The sequence below is a fragment of the Artemia franciscana genome, chromosome 20, assembly GCF_032884065.1.
Source record: "Artemia franciscana chromosome 20, ASM3288406v1, whole genome shotgun sequence".
Taxonomy (NCBI): domain Eukaryota; kingdom Metazoa; phylum Arthropoda; class Branchiopoda; order Anostraca; family Artemiidae; genus Artemia; species Artemia franciscana.
Window position 1 is genome coordinate 3,806,709 of NC_088882.1, and position 21,743 is coordinate 3,828,451.

The following is a 21,743-nucleotide window of genomic DNA, read 5'->3' on the forward strand; positions in this document are numbered from 1 at the left end:
AAAAGAAAGAATGTAAAACACTAAGTCATAGTCAGTGAAACAAAAAGAGCAAAGGAAAACCTTTCAATGACGGAGCGGTCGTAAAGCTCTCCCTCCTGAGTTTTAAATATGAAGAAATCATCACGAGTAACCGTCAACAGCTCAGGGATGCTCAAATTCTCAGCAACGAGGTTGACTACATTGGCACAAGTCCTCCCAGGCTCATATTCAGATAAATTCACTAAGACGCAGGCATTCCACTCATTTGGAAATGGTGCTGATATAATATCAGCGTAGAAAGTGTCGTACATGCGCTCAACGACCTTCTCTGGATTGATCAGCCATTTTTTCAAAATCCTGCCATAGATATTGGTTGACTGCTTGACTGAAAAAGAGGTAAATTAGTCACCTTTCTTTTCTTTTTTATTGATGGTTGGGTCATGTTAATTCTTTCTTATTTTCTCTTTTTCTTCTCTTGTTTCCTGTCAATAGCTGTCCATTCTAATAGCTGACCATTCTAATAATAAGTTTTTAGAGCCATTTTATAACGTAGCTAAAAAAAAGTCACCTCTCAGGTAAATTTCCTATAGCAAATGCCTATTTCTGCTATATTGCAAATTTTAATTTGCAATTGGCAAATTAAAGGAAATCTCTTTTTTTCACCTTTAGTAAAATGCTTCGCTGTAATTTCACTTCTAAGCTCAAATTATAATCTGAATTAAGGTTTGATCCGAAGTCTATCCAGGAGACAGCATCAACCTCCTTTGGGTTGATTACGCTTTTTTTACTATTGTTTAAGACTTCTTTAAACAATGATTACAGATTTCCAGCCCCTATTTGTGTTCATTTTTTTTCTCCCTGTATCGGCTTTTTGTTATATTTTCTCGTATATTTTATTTATTTAGTCTCGTCTTCATTTTTTTTTATAAAAGCCAAAATATTCAAGCGTTTTAGTTGTTTCTCTTTCTTTTCGATGCCTTAATAAAAGCTTTACCTGTTTTTTATACATCTATATATGTTAATTTTATTCATTACTAAAAAAACTCATTTATTAGGTGTTGTCGGTAATTCTACCTAGCCAGTGCTAATTTGTCAGATTTTCATTTTCATTTTATTTCATTGCAACTTTATTTTAATTTATCTTCGTTTCATTCCAACTTATGCAGAAGCTTCACAAAGAAAACAAAATTTTCATTAATTTTTTTCGTTTCATTTCCTCTTTCACATTACAAATATTTCAGTTTTTCAGATGTGAGTTGTTTTTTAAGCGTAGCTTTTTTCTTCTTTTTGTGTTTTTTGTATTTTTGCAAATTTTTTGTATTCTGTAGTTTCCTCGATATACTTCATTGAATGGGACAATAACTCTTAAGACAAAAAATTAGGATCACTGAAATCACGGCAATGATTGTTGTCAGAGATGGTACTCCACCAGGATGGTTGGTCTCTGATCTAAGGAGTGCTCAAACGTAAACAGATTTAGAAAATACTTAGGCTTGTTCATAATATAGATATTCACAAATAAGAAGGCTGTATCCAAGTAATTGTCCTATCCCATTTGTTGAGAGAGTAAGTACAAACCTAGTAACTGTGTTCTCATCTTTATCAACTATACTATTGTCTCCAACTATTATTGTCTAATTAATTAAACTATTATTGTCTCCAACTAATTATTGTCTCCAACTATATTGACAATCACAAATACAAACAACAAGTAGAAACAACAGGATATTTGTTCTTAAGACAGTGGAAACCAAATGAATATTTAGACCCTATATTCAAGGGCCGTCCTCAGCAAGAACAAATGAAAATATAAAAGAAACTCCCAATAAAATACTACCATTAAAAACTAGAATCTTTTAAAATAGTGCTAGCATATTTGCTTTAATATTTTCATTTTTTTTTGCTGAGGACGATCCTTAGATATGAGGTCGAAATGTTCAGTTAAAATTAAAGTTCCACTGTCTTCAGAAAAAAAATTCCCTTTATTTCTATTTGTTTTTGTATTTAGGCATAATGACTATAATAATGATTATTGTCGCCAACTATAAGTTTGGATCTAATAACGGATCTACTGCTCTGATAATACTTATTGGTTATTAATAATTACTGATTGATAATAAGCTTTCACTCTAAGTTGTGGACAAAACTGACAAAATCATATTTTACTTATGTGTCAGTATGTGTCACACTTATGTGTCATACTTATGATGTCTCTTTTTTCTGACGTAACTTAAAAAACCAGTTGTCATCTACGTTTATTAAATAAAAATAAATCGGCCCCCATACATCTACTCCTACTCAAACACCAAAAACAAGAAGAACAAAAGGGAATTTCTCAAGACAGTGGGAAACAAATATGAGATCAGCAGCCAAAAAAGCAAGGCTGGCATTAAAAACGTGTTTTTATATCATTCTCTTTCATTTCAATGAATTGCCTCGTTTTATTACAATCTATTTATCAGCCCTGGCTGAACTTCGCTGAGGTAAGGATGCTAGGACTGTTTTGAAAATTTTTCATTTTAGTTTTATTGATTTTATCCTGTTGTGAACTGTTTCCTCTTATATATTTTTGTATTGCTGAGGACGGCCCTTGGACATAGGGCCGAAATATTCATTCTAATTTGTTTCCCACTGTCTTGACAAATTCCCTTTTGTTCTTCTTGTTTTTGGTGTTTGTGATGGAAAGGCAGTGTGGTCTTCGTCGCTATTTACATCTACTTCTACTACTACTAACAAATCACCGCAGCACCAAGCCGCCTGAGGCCAACGCAGATACGCATGCTCCTCCCTCATCACAATCTATTCAAAGCCTCCCTCTTTATGCTCTCCCGTGAAGTTCCCATTTGTTTTAAATTTTTTTTTATGGCATCGTCCCACCCCAATCGTGGACGACTCGCTTTCCATTTTAGCCCTAGAAGGTTGGCCAAAAAGGACAATCTTCGGCAATTCATCCACAGAACTTGCCCTAACCATCTGCCCTAGCCATTCAATCCCTTTATTAAACAACCTTCAATGGGTAGAAACAGGCACATCGATATGGCTACTCTATATGAGTGTGTCTACATTTTTAAGGAAGGGGAAAAGCATAAAAAAAAACTGTAAAATTTAAAACTATAAGATTACACGATCAACGGTACAAATTTCGATGCCTCACATGGTGCGGGCAACAGCGCATCACCTTCCGTACAAACATGCCAGCATAGAAATTAGGGTGATTTTTACTCCTAACAGGTTGTAATAGTTTTTCCCTCCATCAGAATTCAAGGTATCTGGTAGCGACGTGTTGGGCTTGATCGGCGCTTGACAATAGAGGATCCATAGTTCAAACTCAGCTGAAGCATCAAACTGCAGAGCACAGGATTTGATTCCGGTGTTGAGATCATGCAAAAGCGTCTCTACTGTCCTGTGGCGGCGCAGTGGATTTGACCTTAGCTTGGTAATACGGGACCCAGAGATCGAATCACGCTGCAGGAATGCACTGCAGGGCCGACGCAGGGACCTTAGTAGTCAAGAAGCGTCGTTAATTCTTAAATAAAAAGCGTCTCTACACCAATCCAAAGAAAAATAATTCTAAGTTCACCTAATCAGCAGAATGACATGAATAATTACAATTTCAAAACACACTAAGATACTTACATATAGCAGGGTGGTACGCAATAAAAAAGAGGTTCTTCAATAATTCATCTTCACTTTCTGAAAAACTAGCAGAGCAGATATTTTCCAAAGCATATACAAGAGAGTGACCTTTTACTTCATTCCACGGCTGAGATGTACTCTCGTGCTCTTTCTCTCCAACCACCTATAATACATATATCTATATAGTTAAATACTAGCCGTCCAAGCGGAGTGGTAGCTCTCAAGACTTGAAAGCTTCAGGACAGGGGGTTCGAATCCTGGTGTTGCTGATTTGGAACGGGGGTCAGTGAAGTGACTCTGTAAGCTCAGGCAGAGCCAACCCAGCTCTAAATGAGTACCTAGAGACATCTGGGGAAAATGATAGAAAACGACAGAAGACTCGCCCCCAACCATGCATTGCCCTACCGGCCGAAGGCAGAAAATCAGGAGATCAGTACCTGCACTATGCATACCATGGTCAGCATTCAAAAAAGTTAATATAAAAATATATTTAGATATAGCTTTCAGATAAGAAACAATGCTTTCACGTCCTATGATGGTCCAGTGGGTTTGATCTCAGCTTGGTAATACTGGGCCCAGATTTCAAACCCAGCTGCAGCAGAACACTGCAGGACCGAGGCAAGAACCTTAGTAATCAAGAAGCGTCCTTAACCCAATATAGTGCAATACTTTCACGAGAAGTAACACAGCTCCGAGTATACAAACACCTCCTTAAACCCAACCTGATTGATTATAAAAATTGACAGGTATCTCAGGTTTTGGGGAATGTTTACGTTTATAGTTATGTTTCATTGTTACGTTAATGTTCATCATTATGTTTATGTTTTATTGTGATGTTTACGTTAATGGTTGTGTTTACTTTTCACTATTATGTTAATGTTTATTGTTATGTTTATGTTTCATTGTTATGTTTACGTTGATTGCATATTATATTTATTGTATTTGTAACGACATTGTTATGTTTATGTTTCATTGTTACGTTTATATTTATTTTCATGTTTATACTTCATTGTTATGTTTTATTGTGTTTACAATCACGATGGGTTATAACAAAAGAAAAAAGGATACACCAGTGCTACTCATGCAAAAAAAAAAGATTTTACTTGTAGTTCAAGCCAGGGAACAGTAAATCTCCTGAATAAGGCCCTGGTGATTCCAATGTTGTGTTTTTTTTTCGTTCCAAGGCCTTAATTGGGTGGGGGGGGGGGGTTCAGGCTATTTTTCGAAATTCCCTTAAATTTGTTTTCAAACAACATTTTACTATTAAAATGAATGGAGAGGCTACCTACAATTCCTTAGTCAGCAACAAACAGCAATTTGTCTTCACAAACCAGTTTTTTCTTGACCATATTTTTTATTATTTTGGGTTACTCTGGCCCCAGATTCGTCCTTTACTAGGTTGCAGCTGCAGCTGCAACCATGATGAATGTAATAATAGTAATATATGAATTGATATCATCAATAACAATCTACATCACGGGCAGCCCATAGTAACTGAAAATTTAGGAAGTTGTTTAAAAGAAAATATGTTAAGGCCATAATTAAGCGAACTTGAAAACATCAAGGTTAAAAATTAAAGTTAGGGTAGCCTTTTGTCTCTCAATTCTCTAGAGACCGTCAATTGTCAAAAACCCTTCAAATAGCACTTATTCATTGGCGGAAATAGAAGGTTACTTATACTAGCTTGTCAATCTGGTTTTCAGGGGTGTTATCGGCGATCTGAAACGATTCTTTTAGACAAAAAACTTGTAAATATTTCAGGTAGCTGAAAATATTCTATGGGACTGTTAGAAAACAGGAAAATCCCCAAACACCTTAAGATGGTGCTTATTTCCATTAACGTATAATTTTTGCGGACGAAATTTGTTGTCAAATTTAGAACGAAAAAGAGCTTGAAACCACCCAAATTGTACTCTGAAAACTTTTCGAAAAAGAGCTTGAAATCTCTCAAAGATTGCGGCGGACTAAAATGGAAAGTGTGCAACTCAATTGAATTCAACTTTTTGGACTAGTTTTTTTTTAGTATAATGGCGAAGCGCACGACATAGGTTCAACATCGAATAAGCTCGTTTGAAAGCAAGCCTGTAACAAAACAGGCGGAGCCTCTTCTGCAGAAGCAAATCCAGCAATCATCCAAAAGCCATTAAGCATATCATCACCAGCCTTCAGATCGTCATCTATTAATAAAGGATATCTTATTAATACTTTGGACCTCAAGTTCAGGAACTCGAGCCAACTGGGCGGAATAAATGTAAACAAACGGCACTTATTCTTGACTTCAATAACGTATTCGTATTGAGACTCCAGACCATCCCAATTTTCGCGTTTCTCCATTACATGCAGGCTAAAACGCCTCTCCTTGGCGAAAAAGTCAGAAGACGGCAGAACTTTTTCAAGAAGCTCCTCAGTAGTACCATTGACATATCTATAGAGGGCGATATCACCATCACTATTCGGCAAAGAAACACGAAGGCGACGTTCGAGATCTGTATAATCATTATTACGAGGAACAAGAAAATCCACATTTAAGGGTTTTTCTTTAGGATTGTCCAAAAAATTTTCATATATATGGATTTCTGCATATTTTCCACTGCGAAACAAGTCTTTAAAATGTTGCAGTCTTGCCCCAAGTTTACCAACAAGGTCAGAGGCTTTAAAAGGCAATGTAAAATTACAACTTTCTCCCCCCGGTTCAAGAAGCTGGTCGGTAGGAAATTTTACTCTCTTCAGTTCTTCTAAATCAAGGTCAAAATAAGATTTGGCCAGAAGGCGTAGCATGTCAACAAACGAATCAGCCATTTCGCCAAGAAAACCGAACTTCTTCCCTAGTCCAAATCCTTTGCTAGAGTCATCCCCACTTTCCTCTATCTTCATTTCGGAACCTCCAGCAGTACTTAGATTTTCTTGAGTATCCACCTTATTTTCATTACTTTCAGCAACTTCTACAGGATCTTGAGCCGCTGCATATTTAAAAATTAATGATAAAATTATCACTATGACAAATTTCATTGTTTTCAGTCAATTGTTTTTCTGTCAAAACCCGAATAAGGAGGCAAATATCGGTCTATTAGTTAATGCAAATATAAAATCAAACTGTAGCCTACTATCGAAGAAATGAAACTGATTCATTTACCAGGTTTTTGGATTTTTTTTGCCATTTATACAACCCCTTCAAGTTTTATGTATCTATGTGACAAAAGACTTTCGTTCTCCGTTTCTAGAGCAAAAATCCTAGGGCCACACCTCTAGAGCTCTGATGGAAAAAAGGTTACAATGAATACATCACGTTTTACAGATGAATGTTTTACCTATATATGGTCCAAAATCGCACTATTTGGCCATCCACCTAGACCTGAACAAAAGCAGGTCGTCTCCAGATGAAATCTATATATATATAAAAATTTATTGTATGTTTGTGTGTTTTTCCGCATATGACGTCATTTTAAGTACATAAGGTTTTGTATATGAAGTCATTATGAGTACACAGGGGGCGATTCAAAGAGAAATTTCAGTATAAATCCTACAATGGCAGAATAAACAGCCGAGGAAGCTGCTCAAAAAGTTAATGCCAAAAGGCTTGCGGCTAATAGAGAAAGTAAGAAAAGAAAGCGTGCCGAGGAATCACAAGAGCAACGTCAAAATTATCGCCTGGCATTCAGGTACAGCCCAGGCGATGATTATAGCTTGAGTAGATGTGTTCAAATCGGGACTATGTCTAAAATTTGTCCCTATTGCAAGGCCTTGAAAATTAATGGTGAAACAATGGGAATGTGTAGCGCCTCAGGAAAAGTTAAACTTCCTCAACTGGCTGCACCACCAGAGCCATTGAAGACTTTATGACGTTACAGACCGAGACACCGGGACACAAATGACGACCAAATGACGACGGGGAATATAAATGACGACCGGGACACTCAAAGAGAAATTACAAACCGAGACACCAGGACACAAATGACGACCGGGACAAAGAGAATATAAGTGACGACCGGGACACAGGCACACAACTACAACGGGACGCCGGAAGGGCACAGGGGGGATATATAGATGACGACGGGGACACAAGGATATTTGATTAGCAATCATTATCAACAAAGCTCAAGGGCAATCATTAGAAAAATGCGGTATAGATCTGAATACGGATTGTTTTCCAATGGACAATTATATGTTGCATGTTCAAGAGTCGGTAAACCTGACAATCTATTTATATGCACAGACAATGGGACAGCGAAAAATGTTGTATATTCGCAAGTTTTACGTAGTTAAATATGGTTGATTGTGTGTGGCTATGCTGTTTGACCTATGTGATTGTATGGATGAGTAGGGTTAAGGCCTCATTCAAGTGCTGGTCTATATTAATCACTAATTTAGGAAAACAGTCTTCCTTTTCTCCTTCTGTCTTTTTTTTTTTTTTTTTTTTTTTTTTGTGTTTGTGCTGTTGCATTGGTGATTTCTCTTTAAGAGAAATAATATATATTATATATATATATATATATATATATATATATATATATATATATATATATATATATATATATATATATATATATATATATATATATATATATACTAGCTGTTGGGGTGGCGCTTCGCGCCACCCCAACACCTAGTTGGTGGGGGCGCTTCGCGCCCCCCCCAAGCCCCCCCGCGCGCGTAAGTCGTTACGCGCCATAATAGTTACGCGCCATTGTAGTTGTGTCCCTATGTCCCACCTGTGAATATAGATATATATATATATATATATATGGTTTTAACTACGTAAAACTTGCGAATATACAACATTCTTTGCTGTCCCATTGTCTTTGCATATAAATAGATTGTCAGGTTTACCGACTCTTGAACATGCAACATATAATGGTCCATGGGAAAACAATCTGTATTCAGATCTATACCTCATGATTCTAATGATTGCCCTTGAGCTTTGTTGATGGTGATTGCTAATCGACCATTCCCTGTCCCGGTGTCCCGGTCGTCATTTACATCCCCCTGTTTCCCCCGGTGTCCCCGTTGTAGTTGTGTCCCTGTGTCCCGGTCGTCATTTATATTCCCTGTGTCCCGGGTCCCGGTCATCATTTGTATCCCGGTGTCCCGGTCTGTATATACATTCGTTTTTTAGTTTTGTTTTTCTCCTTTATTTTTTTCCTTTTTTTTTCTTTTTTAGCTTATTTAGATTTTTAGATTTTTTAGTTTTTTTTATTAGTTTTTAGTTTTTATTTCTTTTTAGTTTTTTTGTCCCGGTCGTCATTTATATCCCCCTGTTTCCCCCGGTGTCCCCGTTGTAGTTGTGTCCCTGTGTCCCGGTCGTTATTTATATTCCCTGTGTCCCGGTCGTCATTTGTATCCCGGTGTACGTCCTGGTCGTCATTTATACTCCCTGTGTCCCGGTGCTTTGTTGATTGCTAATCGAACATTCCTTTTGTCCTGGTCGCTTTCTCTTTGAGTGTCGTCATTTATTTTTTTCTTTTTTAGTTCTTTTAGTTTTTACCTTTTTTAGTTTTTTTTTAGTTTTTAGTTTTTTTAGTTTTTTACCTTTTTTTAGTTTTTTTAGTTTTTTTAGTTTTTTAGCTTTTTTATTTTTTTTATTAGTTTTTAGTTTTTTTGTAGTTTTTGCCTTTTTTTTAGTTTTTTTAGTTTTTTAGCTTTTTTATTAGTTTTTAGTTTTTTTTGTAGTTTTTGCCTTTTTTTAGTTTTTTCAGTTTTGACGTCACCTGATCCAGTTTTTTCAGGTGACGTCACCTGATCCACGATCCACAGATCCACAGACAACTTATTTTTATATATATAGATAGTTTTTTTTTTTTTACTTATGTCCTGGTCGTCATTTATACTCCCTGTGTCCCGGTGCTTTGTTGATTGCTAATCGAACATTCCTTTTGTCCTGGTCGCTTTCTCTTTGAGTGTCGTCATTTATTAGTTTTTTCCTTTTTTTTTAGTTTTTTATTGGTTTTTACCTTTATTTTAGCTTATTTTTCAGTTTTTTCCTTTTTTTTAGTTTTTTTTTATTTTTTATTTTTTTTAGTTTTTTACCTTTTTTTAGTTTTTTTAGTTTTTTTAGTTTTTTAGCTTTTTTACTTTTTTTATTAGTTTTTAGTTTTTTTTGTAGTTTTTGCCTTTTTTTAGTTTTTTCAGTTTTTTTTTTTAGTTTTTTATTGGTTTTTACCTTTATAGTTTTTTTAGTTTTTTAGCTTTTTTATTTTTTTTATTAGTTTTTAGTTTTTTTTGTAGTTTTTGCCTTTTTTTAGTTTTTTCAGTTTTGACGTCACCTAATCCAGTTTTTTCAGGTGACGTCACCTGACACATCCATCCATCCACATACAGACAACTTATTTTTATATATATAGATATATATATATATATATATATATATATATACTAGCTGTTAGGGTGGCGCCACCCCAACACCTAGTTGGTGGGGGCGCTTCGCGTTCCCCAAGCCCCCCCGCGCGCGTAAGTCGTTACGCGCCATTGTAGTTGTGTCCCTATGTCCCACCTGTGAATATATATATATATATATATATATATATATATATATATATATATATATATATATATATATATATATATATATATATATATATATATATATATATATATATATATATATGTTTTTAACTACGTAAAACTTGCGAATATACAACATTCTTTGCTGTCCCATTGTCTGTGCATATAAATAGATTGTCAGGTTTACCGACTCTTGAACATGCAACATATAATGGTCCATGGGAAAACAATCCGTATTCAGATCTATACCTCATGATTCTAATGATTGCTCTTGAGCTTTGTTGATGGTGATTGCTAATCTACCATTCCCTGTGTCGCCGTCGTCATTTATATATCCCCCTGTGCCCCCCGGCGTCCCCGTTGTAGTTGTGTCCCTGTGTCCCGGTCGTCATTTGTGTCCCGGTGTCCCGGTCTGTATATACATTCGTTTTTGAATTGGTCCTTTTTTTAGTTTTAGTTTTTTTAGTTTTTTACCTTTTTTTATTTTTTTAGTTATTCCTCATGATTCTGATGATTGCCCTTGAGCTTTGTTGATGGTGATTGCTAATCGAACATTCCCTGTGTCCCCGTCGTCATTTATATATCCCCCTGTGTCCCCCGGCGTCTCCGTTGTAGTTGTGTCCCTGTGTCCCAGTCGTCATTTATATTCCCTGTGTCCCGGTCATCATTTGTATCCCGGTGTCCCGGTCTGTATATACATTCGTTTTTGAAATGGTATATGATGAAATAAATTTTTGTATTTTTCCCCTTTTTTTCTTTTTAGTTTTTTTTTCCTTTATTTTTCATTTTTTTTCCTTTTTTCTTTTTTTTTCTTTTTTAGTTTTTTTAGTTTTTTAGTTTTTTTTATTAGTTTTTAGTTTTTTTTTTCTTTTTAGTTTTTTTGTAGTTTTTACCTTTTTTTTAGTTTTTTTAGTTTTTTTTTTACTTATGTCCTGGTCGTCCTTTATACTCCTTGTGTCCCGGTCGTCATTTGTGTCCCGGTGCTTTGTTGATGGTGATTGCTAATCGAACATTCCTTGTGGCCCGGTCGCTTTCTCTTTGAGTGTCCCGGTCGTCATTTATATTCCCTATGTGACGGTGTCCCGGTCGTCATTTGTGTCCCGATGTCCCGGTCTGTAATTTCGTCAGTCGAAAACATGACGTCAGTCGACACACAAACATGACGTCACTCGACAGACACACACACACACACACACAGACAACTTATTTTTATATATATAGATAGATGTGCCGGTGTCCCGGTCGTCATTTGTGTCCCGATGTCCCGGTCTGTAATTTCGTCAGTCGAAAACATGACGTCAGTCGATAAACACAGACATGACGTCACTCGACAGACACACACACACACACACAGACAACTTATTTATATATATATATATATATTCACAGGTGGGACACAAGTACAATGGCACGTAACTAATATAGCGCGTAACGACTTACGCGCGGGGGGGGGCTTGGGGGATGCGAAGTGCCCCCCCCCAACTAGGTGTTGATGTGGCGCGAAGCACCACACCAACAGCTACTGGGATATATAAAAATGTAGTGTCTGTCCTTCTGTCCGTCTGTTACACTATCTATCTAATCACTAAGCAGATATATGGCGAAAATCTTCTTCTCCATGGGCAGTTACACAAAACTTTCCTGTCCATACCTTTTAATCTTTCCTTCCCCTTTCTTCCTTCTGTGGCTTTCTATTTGAATATTTTTATTTTAACCGGTGATTTATCAACACACAATAGCAGTACTATAGCCGGTTCTTCTTTGAGATGTTAATGTGACAAAGGTGACTAGTTGAATTCAAAAGTGAGTTAACATGAAAAAAGTGAAAGAAAGTGCCTCCGTATAATCTTTGTCATCAGAACACACATATGAGACGAAAACCTCCTTCCCTAAGGGTACAACGTTAATTCTTAAAAGAACTTCTGGTACTTGTATGATACACCCCCTATGTAATATTCTTCTAATTTGTTTCTCTGACGCTCAATTCTAATGAAATATACCAAGGTAAGATAAAAATATAATAGTTGAAAAACAAATTTGGAGAGGATTTGCAACAAATGCAAATTAGGAGAGGGGGAGTATAGCAGGTCTGCATGCCTAATGTGTTAGGTACAATTATTCTGCATATTATGTATCAAGAGTTATTTTCTAACTTCAAACTGTCCCAATACTTTACCCCCACCCCCCTAATGTGCAAATATATAGCCCGAATTGTACATTTTCTATCTATTCTGTCACTGTCACGCAAGAAAATAACGGAAAAAAATAGTTCTATAATGCGTCACTGAATAAACAACTTGAGTGGTAGGGGTTTTATAATACAAATACCGAACTTATTTACAAAATTTAACAGAGGGGCAAGTCAACAGAAAAAAATTCATTCCTTTTTAAGGAACTGATTTCTCTTTTTGGTGCTTATTTTATCTATTTTAAACTTGGGTGGTAATGAATCCCCCCTGCCTCCCAAGACTCTCGTCAAAGAATCCCATTAGCCTAAATTGAAAGGAAGCTACTCCTAAAAGGGCAGTGTCAAAATAGGAATTGCAGGGTCCAAAGAAGTCACAAAACGAACCTACCTGGCAAAAAGTGGGTAAAATACGATGACCATCATGAAGCTCAACAGTTATCAGTGAACTGCAGTGAAGATTATAATGATTAGTTAAAATGACTATTATTCCTTTTAAGTGACAAAAGTTGAAAGTTCTTTTTTTTTTTTTTTTTTTTTTTTTTTTTTTTTTTTTTTTTTTTTTTTTTTTTTTTTTTTGATGGGGTTTTGTCGAGATAAGTGATGATTTTTGCTGTTAGTATGGGTGATATTTTAATTTGTAGAGAAAAATATATATAAATATATATATATATATATATTGTTTCTTTTTTTCTGTTCGCCATCATGGTTTGTTTAAAAATCAAATACGATCTAGCCGTAATAATCACGGTCCTTTTTTTTGTCTTTTGTTGTCTTCTCTTTTGTTCTTTTTGTTTTTTATTGTAGATGTAGATCAGGTTCTTAAGTGTACAACTGTATTTTATTACATTCAGTTATTAATTTTCCTTTCTTTGCCGTTTTGCCTGTCCCGCTTGGGGGCGCGTCCAGTGATTATTTATCTACTAAGAATTAATGTCTAAATTTACAAATGTTGGGAATGGGCTTGATAGGCTAGAGGCGGATCCGCTTGACCTTAAACAAATTCTAGCGAATGATTTAGTGGAAGAAGACTTTGGTAATATGGACGAATCTGTGGCGGCTCTCCACAAAAATAAATATATTAACAATAATGATATAGATCATGTAGCTACTCCAGGTTCATTTCGGTCAATATTCTGGAATTGTCGTGGTCTTATGAGTAAAATTGATTTTCTATCGGCGTTTCTTCCCAGTCATGATATTTTGTTGATTGGGGTATGTGAAGTATTTCTTAGTGATAATCTTTCTTCTTCAGTCCAAATTCAGGGTGATAATTTTTTTGAAAAATCACGAGTATCAAAAAATAAAGGAGGAATCGGGTGTTATGTACGTAATGATATTCATTCACGAAAAATAACAGATTTTGATGACTTATACGAGGAAATAAAAGTTCAATCTTTAATTTTACAATTAAAAATACATAATGAGAAAGTTGCCTGTTGCGTTTGTTATAAGCCCCCTCATGTATCACCCTCTTCTTTTTCGTCAGCACTCAATACCCTCATGAAGCTAATATCATGCAAGTACAGAAGGGTAATTTTGATGGGGGACTTCAACATCAATTTGATTGATGATTCACATCGGACAACAGATAAAGAAATGAATGAGTGTAGACTTAGCGAAAATGCGATAGATTTTCTATCGATGTGCCTGTCGCATTGTTTATTACCACTTTGTAGCATACCTACAAGAGTAACTGCAACGTCTGCATCACTGATTGACAATAATTATGACGAAAAGTGACAATATTATGACGAATTTCGAGACAAATCTAATAAGGATAGTGTTGGTGAACTCTTCTGATCATTTCATGTTGTTTTCTGAATTAAAAAGTGAGCTTAAGCCGAATAAAAAATTTTTTTTCCAAAAAGTCACGGTTACTCAATACAAATACGCTACAACTATTAAAATAAAGATCAAGTATTATGAATGATAATGGACCTTTCGAATGTGAGGATGTTAACCACGTCATGGATTTATTTTTAAAGCAGTTTAAGGAAATATTAGATGAAACATGCCCGGTGAAAAAGATTGGTCTGAGACTTTATCAATCTCCTAATAAGCCGTGGATAACCGAAGGCATGCTAAGATTTATAAATTTTAAAAATTAGTTGTTCAGGAGGCAACTTAACTGTCCATCTGATGAAAATATTTCTGAATTTAAAAGGTATAAAAGTCAATTGTCAAAAATTCTTTGTTTGGAAAAAAGGAATTATTATGAACGAGAGTTTGAGAAAGTTCGTTTCTCTCCGAAAAAGACTTGGTTTCTAATTAACGAATGCCTTAGTAAGAGGAAGGACCAAAGTTTTCCAGATGAAATGTGCATGCCTGAAAATCAAGTACCTCTTAATGATAAGAAGGAAATAGCAGATGCCCTAAACCGGCAGTTTGCTAAAATAGGGGAAAAAACTGCCGAGTCTTCTGTTTCATCAGAGTCAAGTAGTAAAAAAATATGACTTTAGAAATTTCCTTCCGCCATCACATGACAAGTCAATATTTTTAACACCGGTTTCTGAACAAGAATTAAAGAATGTAGTTACTCTTTTGAAAAATGGTCATTCTGAGGGTATTGATGAATCATCGACATTTCTGTTGAAAGAAATACTCCCCCAAATTTCGCACATTTTATGTCATATAATAAACCTGGCATTTAAAAATGGGACGTTTCCTCCGTCGTTAAAAGACTCAAGAATATTGGCTCTTTACAAAGGAGGAGATAAAACAAATCAATCAAATCATAGGCCTATATCGCTCCTGTCGGCTTTTTCTAAAATAATTGAACGTTGTCTGTATAATAGAATAGTGCGTTTTTTAGATCATTTTGAAATGATAAATCACCTTCAGTTCGGATTTCGCAAATGTCACTCTACCGATCATGCGGTCCTATTACTAACACAGTATGTCCATGATATTCTTGACCGTGGAGAAATTCCAGCTTCCATTTTTCTTGACATTAAAAAAGCGTTTCATTCAATATCTCATGATATTTCAATATATAATTGGATCATTACGGAATAAGAGGGCCAGCAAAATCCCTAATAGCATCTTATATTAAGGACCGTTCTCAGTATGTTGATGGAGGTGATAATTCATCTGAAATGACTCGTCAATCTAATCTAATACCGCTGGTGTCCCGCAAGGGTCAATACTTGGTCCCCCTACTTTTCTTAATTTATGTGAACGAGCTGAATAATTCAATGAGAATATTTGGTTTAAATTTGCAATTTGCGGATGACACTGCGTGTACTGTCGCAGGGAAAGATGTGAGCTGTTTGAAACTTGCATTGGATCAGCTTTCAACCATCTTCTATTGTGGCTTTAGTCAAATTACCTAGCTCTTAACGCTGATAAAACGAAATTTGTCGTTTTCTCGCGTTGTAACGCTGCAGTTCCTTAGCTTCAACTAATTGAATCAAGTGATTTTAAAATAAAGATTTCACGAGCAGCAACTATGCGATACCTCGGAGTCCTCCTTGACTCTAATCTATCATGGATGCCTCATATATCTAATCTGCGGATGAAACTGGGGAGAAATATAGGAATAATAAGAATACTCAGGTCATCCCTTCCATTTGAAGCAATGAGATTACTTTATTACACACTTATTCATTCTCATTTAATGTTTTCACTACTTGTTTACCATAACACATTTACCTCTCATATTATTCCACTTCAGAGACAACAGAACAAAGCTTTGTGGGTCCTTAAGAGCTACTTGCCTTCCCCTAAATAATATCCAGCGAAGTCGTCAGCTGATTCTCTATATTGCTTCCTTAATATTCTTCCTTTAAGACATTTTGTGACGGTTGAATCTATCCTCTTCAAACTGAAGTATGACCGCGGTTTGCTTCCCTATTTTTTTCGTTCCACGAACCTTTTCCCACTTAAAAGTATTGACCACGGACATCTAACTAGAGATTTCATTAAATTATATCAGCCAAGAATAATAAACGAAAGATCGAAATTTTCCCTTCGAAACTCGGTAATTCGGTATTGGAATATTTATATGTCTAAATTGGATAACTTCAGAATCAGTTAAAACAGCTAAACGAAAACTTAAATTTATGTTGATTTACTGAAAAATTTTTGCGATAAGTGAATTGTTGTTGGTTGGTGGGGGTCGCCTTTGGGATGTTAAGTTTGTTCCCATTTCATATGTTTTTTTATGATACTGGACCTAGGCATTCTCCAGGGTTCTTGGTATCTTTTATTTATTTTTATGTTTATTTCGCTGGACGCGTAAACGGGTGGTGCTGTTGACCGGGCAATTGACGGGGGAATATTTTTAATTACACTTGTTTGAATTGCATGTAGTGAAGTATGGATGTTGTAATTATTTAAAGAAGTTTTTTTCATCCCGTGCATTACGAATTTGTCTTCTCAGTCGGGCTCTGGACATTTTGTAACTTATTTTATTATTAAAATGAACTTGAACCTGGTAGAAAATTGACTCTATGGGTTTAGAAGGATAGAAAATTAGAGAAAAAAAAACAAAAACTTTACCATTAACAATGTAATTAACATATAGGGATTACTTACAATTTTAGCTTGCTCTAAAAATTTCTTTAACGCCTTCAAAAGATTTTTGGCATCCTCTGCACCGTCCATTTTTGAAACTATCCTCTTTATAGAAGTTGCCACTTTAGAACGAACTGAATAGCTATGCCTTGTCAAACAGACCACGAGAGTATGGTAAAGAACATGGTGATTTTTGGTTACTTTGGTCAGATGCTGGTGCAAAAGTGACTCAACCATCTTAGATGTATAGTGGATGCCTGAAAGTATGTACAAGTGTTAAGTTTAATACAGTGGCACAACAGAAAAGGATAATTTAGAAAAAGATGATGTCATCAGCATGTTATCAACATAAATCAAAATCAACAGCTCTATATCGTAGATTTTAGTTGCTTTTATTTTACATTGAAGCTGCCACAAAAAGCAGCAACAAACGATGCCACTTTGAATAGATCTCTATTCTTGTCAAACAGACAACGATGGTAAAGCTACAACAAAAAAGTGTCATTGAAAAAAGCTCCAAGAGATGTTAAGCAGTGGATTTTATGTTGTGTTTATAGTTACTTTTATTTATTTTATTTATGTTTTTTTTTTAGCTGCCAAAGAAAGTAGAAAAAGATGTTACCATTTGGGATAGATCTAAATTCTTTAAACAGAAAATCATGATAAAGCTACGAAGAAAAAGTGTCATTGACAAAAATAACTATACTTATCAGTAGATTTATACGGTAGACATTTAGTAGCTTTTATTTTACATTGAAGCTACCACAGAAATTAGCAGCAAACCTGGCCACTTTAAGTAGATCTAAATTCTTGTCAAACAGACAAATCAAACAGCCAACGGTGGTAAAGCTAAAACAAAAAAGAATCATTGAGTAAAAGATCGAAGAAATATTTATCTTTGGATTTTAGCTAGATTTTTAGTTGCTTTTATTTTACAATGAGGTTGCAACAAAATTTAGCAACAAAGGTTGCCACTTTGGATAGATCTGGATTAAATTGAAGCTGCCACAGAAAGAAGCAACAAATGTAACCACTTTTGAAAGTTATTGTCAAACAGACAACAACGGGGAAGCTACAACAAAAAAGTGTCATTGAGAATAAAAGCGAAGAAATATTTATCTTTCGATTTTAGCTAGATTTTTAGTTGCTTTTATTTTATATTGAAGATGCCACAGAGATATTAGTTGCTTTTATTTTACATTGAGATTGCAACAGAATTTAGCAACAAAGGTTGCCACTTTGGATAAATCTGGATTAAATTCAAGCTGCCACAGAAAGAAGCAACAAATGTAGCCACTTTTGACATTTATGAATTATTGTCGAACATACAACAATGGTGAAGCTACGGCAAAGAAGTGTCATTGAGAAAAAGATCGAAGAAATACTTATCTTTGGAGTTTAGCTAAAAAAAAGGGGGGTAAAGGATACGACATTAGACTTTACAGTCCGTACCGGCGGTGCTGATCTCCGTTTCTTGGCCCTTCAGCCAGGAAGTGCAATGGGGGGTTGGGGGCCAGCCATCCTGTGCTTTCGCATACCCTTCCTGTTTACCCTCCCCAGATTTCTCCAGGTACCCATTTAGAGCTGGGTCGACTCTGGCTAAGCTTACAGAGTCACGCCAATGACCCCCGTCCCAAACTGAAAAATTGGGTACACTGGGACTCGAACCCGCGTCCTCTCAGACAAGGGATCCCGAATCCAACGCACCAACCCACTCTGCCAGGACGGCTTTTGGAGTTTAGCTAGATTTTTAGTTGCTTTTATTTTACATTGAAGCTGCCACAGAGACATTAGTTACTTTTCTTTTACATTGAGATTGCAACAGAATTTAGCAACAAAGGTTGCAACTTTGGATAGATCTGGATTAAATTGAAGCTGCCACAGAAAGAAGCAACAAATGTAACCACTTTTGAAAGTTATTGTCAAACAGACAACAACGGGGAAGCTACAACAAAAAAGTGTCATTGAGAATAAAAGTGAAGAAATATTTATCTTTGGATTTTAGCTAGATTTTTAGTTGCTTTTATTTTACATTGAAGATGCCACAGAGATATTAGTTGCTTTTATTTTACATTTAGATTACAACAGAATTTAGCAACAAAGGTTGCCACTTTGGATAAATCTGGATTAAATTGAAGCTGCCACAGAAAGAAGCAACAAATGTAGCCACTTTTGACATTTATGAATTATTGTCGAACATACAACAATGGTGAAGCTACAGCAAAAAAGTGTCATTGAGAAAAAGATCGAAGAAATACTTATCTTTGGAGTTTAGCTAGATTTTTGGTTGCTTTTATTTTACACTGAAGCTGCCACAGAGACATTAGTTACTTTTATTTTACATTGAGATTGCAACATAATTTAGCAACAAAGGTTGCCACCTGTGATATATATGAATTATTGTCAAACAGACAACAATGGTGAAGCTACAACAAAAAAAGTGTCATTGAGAAAAAGATCGAAGAAATATTTATCTTTGGATTTTAGCTAGATTTTTAGTTGCTTTGATGCCACAGAGATATTAATTACTTTTATTTTACGTTGAATCTGCCACAGAAAGTAAGTATAACATTGCCTCTTCAGACAGTTATGAATTTGTGTCAAACAGACAAGTCAAAAAGACACCAATGGTAAAGCTAAAACTAAAAAAGGTCATCAAGAAAAAAAAATTCAGTAGTTTTATATGCTAAATTTTCTTGTACTTTTATTGTAGCCTGAAGTTGTCAAAGAAAGTAGCACTGTAAGTTACCACTTTGGAGGACACTGAATTGCTTTGCCTTGTCACACAGACAACAAGAGTACTGTTAAGGATGCGGAGGTATTTAGTTGCAATTGGCAGATGCTGGTGCAGAAGCCACAAGCTATCTAGATGCTTGGAAGTCAGTGAAGGCCTGGAAATCTGTAAAAGTGTTAATTTGATATTCTCTACAACCGAAACCTGTTGTAGCATAGTTGACTGATGGTCTGCTTGGCAATACTGGGCCCAGGGTTCGATCCCCGCCACAGCAAGGTTGGGCGACAAGCTTGCTACTTCTCCCTGTAAAAAACACCCAGCAACTCAAACGTCAATTCGACGCCCTATGAGCTAGCAATGGATCTGGAGGATCTTTATCCTTTTTTTTATATAACAGGACATTCTATTATAGTGGTAATACAACAACAGTATAGCTAAAAGAAAAAAGCGTCTTTAAGAAAAGAGATTTTAATTCGTACATTTGGATGCTAGGCTACTGTATTTATTTTATTCTGAAGGTGCCATAGAAAGTCGCAGCATAAGTTGTTACTTAGGAACCAGCTGAATAATTTTGCCCTGTCAAAAAGACAATAGGTTAAAAACAATAGGTTAAAATTTCCATGAAGGGAGCGCAGGATTTTCTAGCATTATTTGATAAAAAAACAATAAAAAAATAAATATGAAAAAGTTTTTTCAACTAGAAGTAAGGAGCAGCATTAAAAATAAAACGAACAGAAATTATTACGCATATGAGGGGCTCACCTCCTCTTAATACCTCGCTCTTTACGCTAAAGTATTTTTAGTAATCTCAACTATTTATTCTACAGCTTTTGTGATTCAGGGGTCATTCTTAATGAATTGGGACAAAATTTAAGCTTTAGTGTAAAGAGCGAGGTACTAACGAGGGAGTTAGTACGAGTAGGGTAAATGACATTGTGGTTTTTGGTCACTTTAGTCAAATGCTGGTGCAAAAGCCACAAGCTATCTTAGATGTATAGTGCAGGCCTGGAAGTCTGTACAAGTGTTATTTCAATATTCTATATAACAGGACCTTCCATTATGGTGATAATACTTCGACAGTATGGCTAAAAGAAAAAGACGTCTTTTAGGAAAAGATAAACGAGATTTTAATTCGTACATTTGGATACTAGGCTGCTGCTTTTATTTTATTCTGAAGGTGCGATAGAAAGTCGCAACACAAATTGTTACTTTGGAGGCTGCTAAATAGCTTTGGGGTATGGTGGTTTTTGGTCACTTTAGTCGGATGCTGGTGCGAACACCACAACAAGAAATAGAGAAAAACGAAAATAAAAACAAATAAACAAAAGTTACATTCTATACAGTTCCAGAACTACAAAATAATGATTTTTTCCCTAATCACCCAAAACCGTCAGTTACAGTAGTATATGCCCCTGTTGAACCAACTGATGGAGATACTAGTGACTCAGATGAATTTAACTTACAGTTACAGGAGCAAATAGACAGGTTACCAGGTAGAAATAGGGTGTATTTGCTAGGAGATTTTAACGCCCAGGTTGGTAGAAATAGGGATAGATGGTATCCTAGCCTAGGTAAATTTGGTGTAGGAAAAGAAAACAGTAATTAGTTTTACCCAATACTGTGTTTGGTCACGAAATGGCCCATAAGTTGACATGGTATTCACGTGATGGTAAGACAGCAAACCTTATTGATTATGTTATTGTAAACCAAAGACTAGCAGGATCAATACAAGATACTAGGGTGTATAGGAGTGCTGTTATTGATATTAAAAATAAAGATCAACATCTGTAGTTTTTAAGGTTAATTTAAAGCTGAAATTTCGGAAGGGTAACTACCTCCCAGAAATTTATGATGTTGGTAAACTCCAGGCTGAAAATTTGAGAAAAACCTTTCAAGGAACAGTTGAATACTAAACTTCAGAGTTTAAAATTTGACAATGTGGAAGATGGATGGAATAATTTTAGAAAAACAATTTGTGAAGTTGCTGATGGTGTCTTAGGGAAGAGTGCTAAGACAGCAACTAGGAATATTAGTGAAAACGCTTTATGTTTAATAGTGAGTAGAAAGGGTTTGTACAAGAATTGTCTGAGTGATAGGTCGTATGAAAACAAAAGGAATGTAAAGAAAGTGGAGAAAGCATTAGAATATGAACCAAGAAGATGTGAAGTGGAGGCCATGGATAAAATTGCTGAG

The 21,743-nt window shown here is 35.6% G+C and overlaps 1 protein-coding gene across 1 annotated transcript in view; it reads right to left on the bottom strand.

Annotated features, from left to right (window-relative positions):
• LOC136040330 (stalled ribosome sensor GCN1-like) overlaps positions 1-21,743 on the bottom strand; it is a gene marked incomplete in the record, with an annotated part of 191,427 nt that overhangs the window by 120,676 nt on the left and 49,008 nt on the right. Inside the window, 3 exon segments of the mRNA XM_065724571.1 lie at positions 61-364; positions 3,616-3,778; positions 16,838-17,073. Of these exon segments, the coding sequence (XP_065580643.1) occupies positions 61-364; positions 3,616-3,778; positions 16,838-17,073 (703 nt within the window).